This window comes from Seriola lalandi, unplaced genomic scaffold (genome assembly GCF_002814215.2).
Source record: "Seriola lalandi dorsalis isolate HSWRI2012SDOR001 ecotype SW California unplaced genomic scaffold, Sedor1 jcf7180002053844, whole genome shotgun sequence".
Lineage (NCBI taxonomy): Eukaryota > Metazoa > Chordata > Actinopteri > Carangiformes > Carangidae > Seriola > Seriola lalandi.
The window spans coordinates 135,519-139,935 of NW_019524397.1; the positions used below are offsets into that span (position 1 = coordinate 135,519).

At 42.2% G+C, this 4,417-nt stretch overlaps 1 protein-coding gene across 1 annotated transcript in view; it reads left to right on the top strand.

The window, feature by feature from the left end:
* The first annotated feature begins 105 nt into the window (after window positions 1-105).
* LOC147819380 (uncharacterized) overlaps window positions 106-4,417 on the top strand; it is a 12,425-nt gene continuing 8,113 nt past the window's right edge. Inside the window, exon 1 of the mRNA XM_087172831.1 lies at window positions 106-274. Coding sequence (XP_087028957.1) covers window positions 211-274 — 64 coding nt within the window. The 5' untranslated portion in view covers window positions 106-210. The remainder of the gene's footprint in view (window positions 275-4,417) is intronic.

The window sequence follows — 4,417 nt, forward strand, 5'->3', positions numbered from 1 at the left end:
CCCCCTCACCTCCCTCCTCCTCCTCACTCTCTCTCCCCCCCTCCTACTCTCTCTGTCACACCTCCCTCCTCTCTCCCTCTCTCCTCCCCTTTTCTCTCTGTTCATTCAGAGCTCAGTTGATCAGGACATCACATCTCTGTCCTCTCTCTCTCTTTGTCCCAGTCTATGTCTCTGTCTCACTATCACTCTCTCTCTCTGTGTATTTGAATCATGTCCAGTCTCAGTTTCCTCTCTGTTTATCTGAGTGGAGCCTCAGTGATCCTGCTGCTGACTGGTGAGTCTCAAACAGTGTGTGTGTGTGTGTGTGTGTGTGTGTGTTTGACATCTTCTTCATGTGATCAGTGCGTGTGTTGCAGCTGTTTAACTTCCTGTTCTCTCAGTGTTTGTGTGTGTGTGTGTGTGTGTGTGTGTGTGTGTGTGTGTGTGTGTGTGTGTGTGTGTGTGTGTGTGTGTGTGAATTTAACAGTTAGTCGTTATGGACACACATGTACCCTGCAGATCTGCACCGAGAAACATTTTTATTTCAAAGTGACAGAAAGAGACAAAGTAAAAGAGAAGAAGAAGAAACCATGCAGATCAGGAGACTCAGCTGTTGTGTAGTAAACTGTGAGTAAAGACGTGTTGTGCTGAACATGTTCTTCAGTTGTGTTGTTGAACAATTATTTTTTAGAAAAATTTTTTAAATGAAATCTTCTACTAATAACAAGCAACTGTTTGTGGCTGCAGATGTCCTACAGTCATGGACAGATATGAGGCAATGCCCCCCCCCTCTACACAGGAGAAAGACCCCCAGATGTTTGTGGTGGTGTTGTATCCATTTGTGGTGGGGGTGTGACTGTTTGTGGTGGTTTGATTGACTTTCTAAAACGCTTCAGATACTGAAGGGGGGGGTTACAAGGGGGCTCTGCTACCTTGGTCACTGATCCCATTGAGTTCCGTTCAGTTATTTTATAGGTCTGTGATTTCTTAATAACCTAATGATATCAACTGGTAATAAGAAAATAGACATTATATTGATACTCAATACACAGCAGGTCAGCTGAACATTTCTGTCACAGTAATTCAACATACAGAAAAAAGTTTCCAATAATAAATGTATAATCAATTAACACTGACCTAGGTTTAAGTCGATCTTTTCTGTTAGAGAAATTATTTCTTCCCACATTGTTGTTTTCAGGAAACGTACAAATACAAAATTTATGAATGTAAATTTATTTATGTTTGACTGCAAACAGGTTTGTTAGTGTCAGAATCAGCTCAGTTTGGACGGATGGTTTCAACAAACATGGCTTATCCTTCAGGTTCTGGTGAGAGTCCAGGTCCATGAAGAAACCATCAGACCGAAACACTCAGACTGGACTTTATGTCCTGAAGACAGATCCTCCAGTCTGTTACAGAGGTAGAGCTGGGTGTCACCAGCATAACGGTGAAACCAGACATTATGTTTTGACCTCACAGGAGAATGTTATCGTTCAACAGTAGAAAAATAGTTCACACTTTTTACAAAGTCATCTATCGGGAATGTGTTTGTACATGTCTCTGATTGGCCAACGCAGCACCTTGCCTGATGACGTGTTGTGCTGCTGAATTTTTAAAACTTCGTCCTGTGGTCTATATTTTTGTATTTAGCTCTCAGGTCCTGGGCCTTTTGGCAGGAAACACTGGTGCTTTAGCTTTTATTTTATTGTGTTGGAAATGTCCTGATCTTGTTCCTGCATGTAGAAAAATCAAACACACTTTGAGAAGATCGACACAACAATAAGAGTTGAGACCGTTATCTGTGAATACCTCAGCTTTATAGGAAACTCAGACAAAACGCTGACAGCTGCTGTTTAGTTTTGTGTTTTTATCCTTCTCTTAACTGTCACTACTTAGTCAGAGGAAGTCGAGGAGATGCTGTTCACTATACAAATACATGTATGTAAAACAGCCTCATACTTAATTTATTCATCATTTTTCTGTTCCTGATACAAACAGAAACAGTTGGTGTAGCTGCAGCTTTCAGGCTAGGTCGACATGAAGTCTTCTCATTGGTCAATGGGTTGTCCTCCTGCTGCCTTTATCCTCTCTCTGATTGGCTCTCCTCTTCTGAAGGTTCATTCACGCTCCCGGGGCTCAGTCATACATCAGCAATGAAACTAAACCAATGCTGACAGGATCTGGGGGAAATTACGGTCCCTGAACTCTACACTGCTTCAAATTTAGTGCATCTATAATTTCACTGTGTGTGTGTGTGTGTGTGTGTGTGTGTGTGTGTGTGTGTGTGTGTGTGTGTGTTGAACAGCTGGTTTTTGTAAAGTTTGCCTGGATCATGTGACTTTGCCAACAAACGGCCCCACACTGTCACTGACCCCCCCACTGCTTTCATTTTCTTAACTCCCCTTTACTCTCGTCTTCTTCTTTCCCTCCCTTCCTTTCCTCTTCTCCTCTCCTTGATTACTTTTTCTTTCCTTTATTCTATCTTGTCTGTCCTACCTCTATCTCCTTTTGCTTCCTTTCCTTTCTTTTTCTTCTTCTACCTCCAGAGAAGGAATTACCACAGTCCCGCCCACACAGTTTGATTGACAGGTGATCTCTGTGTGTGTGATTGTGTGTGTGTCACCTGGTTTTCATTTCCTCCTCTGATGTGATTGACATGCTGTTAGTGATGACACACTTCCTATTTGGTAACAATTAACTGCCCACCCCCTCAGTTCCCATCAGCCCTGTGTGTGTGTGTGTGTGTGTGTGTGTGTGTGTGTGTGTATATATGTGTGTGTGTGTGTATGTGTGTATGTTTGCTTGTGTGTGTGAGGTGTTAAAGGGTCAGTTCGATGTTGTACAGTTAAATTAATGTACGCTACCAGAAACAGATTTTACAACAACACCCAAAGACTCATGCCAACATATATTTATTTGTGTATTTATTGTGTGTGTGTGTGTGTGTGTGTGTAAACAGGAAACAAAAGAAGCAGCAGCAGGAAGTTGTTTGCACCTGCAGATTATCATCTGGATTTATACTCTGTGTGTGAGTTAAATGTAAAACCAGATAAGGTGTGTGTGAAAAGTTGTCATGTAGAATCATGTTACACACATCATGTGAACGTGTTTAGTTTTAATGACTTCTCTTAAAGAGTCGACTGAGGGGGAAACAAACTGAAGTGACAAACACAATCTGCTCATGTAACAGGGACAGTTCACAGACCAGGTTCACGTACATTTCCCCTTTAAGCCTCATTTATACTGCACCGTCCATTTACTGGCAGACGCTCCAGAGAGATGATGATGAAGAGTGTCCCAGAGCCCCCATCCCCCTTGTCAGGCTAAAGGTGGCGGACAGAGAAGATAAACGTGAGCTTAGCGGCGTCAGTGCTGATGTGTTTACTCAGACTCTGTTTTCTCTGCTGGACTCCGACATGAAAGCTGAGAAACTTGACTGAAAACACACATGAGCTCTGCAGAGAAGCAGTAATTTAATCACATCCACACATCCAGACTGTGTGTACCTGCGGCCCCACCTCATCTCAGCACCAGGAAACATTCCTCCATCAAAGCTCTTCCCCTGTGCCTGAGACACACAGCATCAGCTTCTTCTTCTTCCCTCCATTATTTCACCCAGAACCCAATTTAAACGTTTAAACCCCGGTGAACATGAACCAGTCCCTGTGTTCTTACTGCATCAAAACGAAACAGTGGGATTTATGTGTCTGCTCCTCCACTGTTCAGCAGGTCAGGTGATTTACTTCCTGCAGGATTCCTGCAAAACAAACCAGCGTTTACATTCTTGTGGACTCTCTGTCATGTTAATACATGATGAGTCTACGTGCTTGTCTCTGAACTCCATGTTTTCTACATCAGGACGTTGAAAAAACAGCTTCCTGTTCCACTTAATCTGAGTCCAGCAGCTGAGGACAGTCAGGACGGACAGTTTTCCATCGATCAAAGATTCCCACTGTCACACAATCTCACTTCATTATTACTTTAATCCCATTTGGTCATTCTGTCAAACATCTGTTGCTTCTATAAAGAAGTTATTAAAAAACTGAAACTATGATGGACATTTATTAAACCAAAGATCAAGAGATTAACAGAAAAAAGAAGCAACAGATTAAAGGATGAAGTCATTAGTTACAGTTTAGTTTCCTTCTTTAAGGACTGTACAGTTCCAACACATGGGAAGCTGCACCTGCTGATGAAGATCATATGAAATGATGGAAAGCTCCAGAAGGCAGGGGATCTTGTGGTGAGATTGTTTTAACTGCTGTTCTCAAAGTGAAGAATGAACTTCAAAATAAAAGTGTTACAGAGACTTTAACTGTGGCCATGAGGTCCAGACTATTTTTCACAGAATCCTCAACAAGACATTTGAAGATCATGTAAAAATTTAAAGCATCTGTGATTTATGGAGGGGTAGTGTCACGTATGGGGGGGGGGGGGG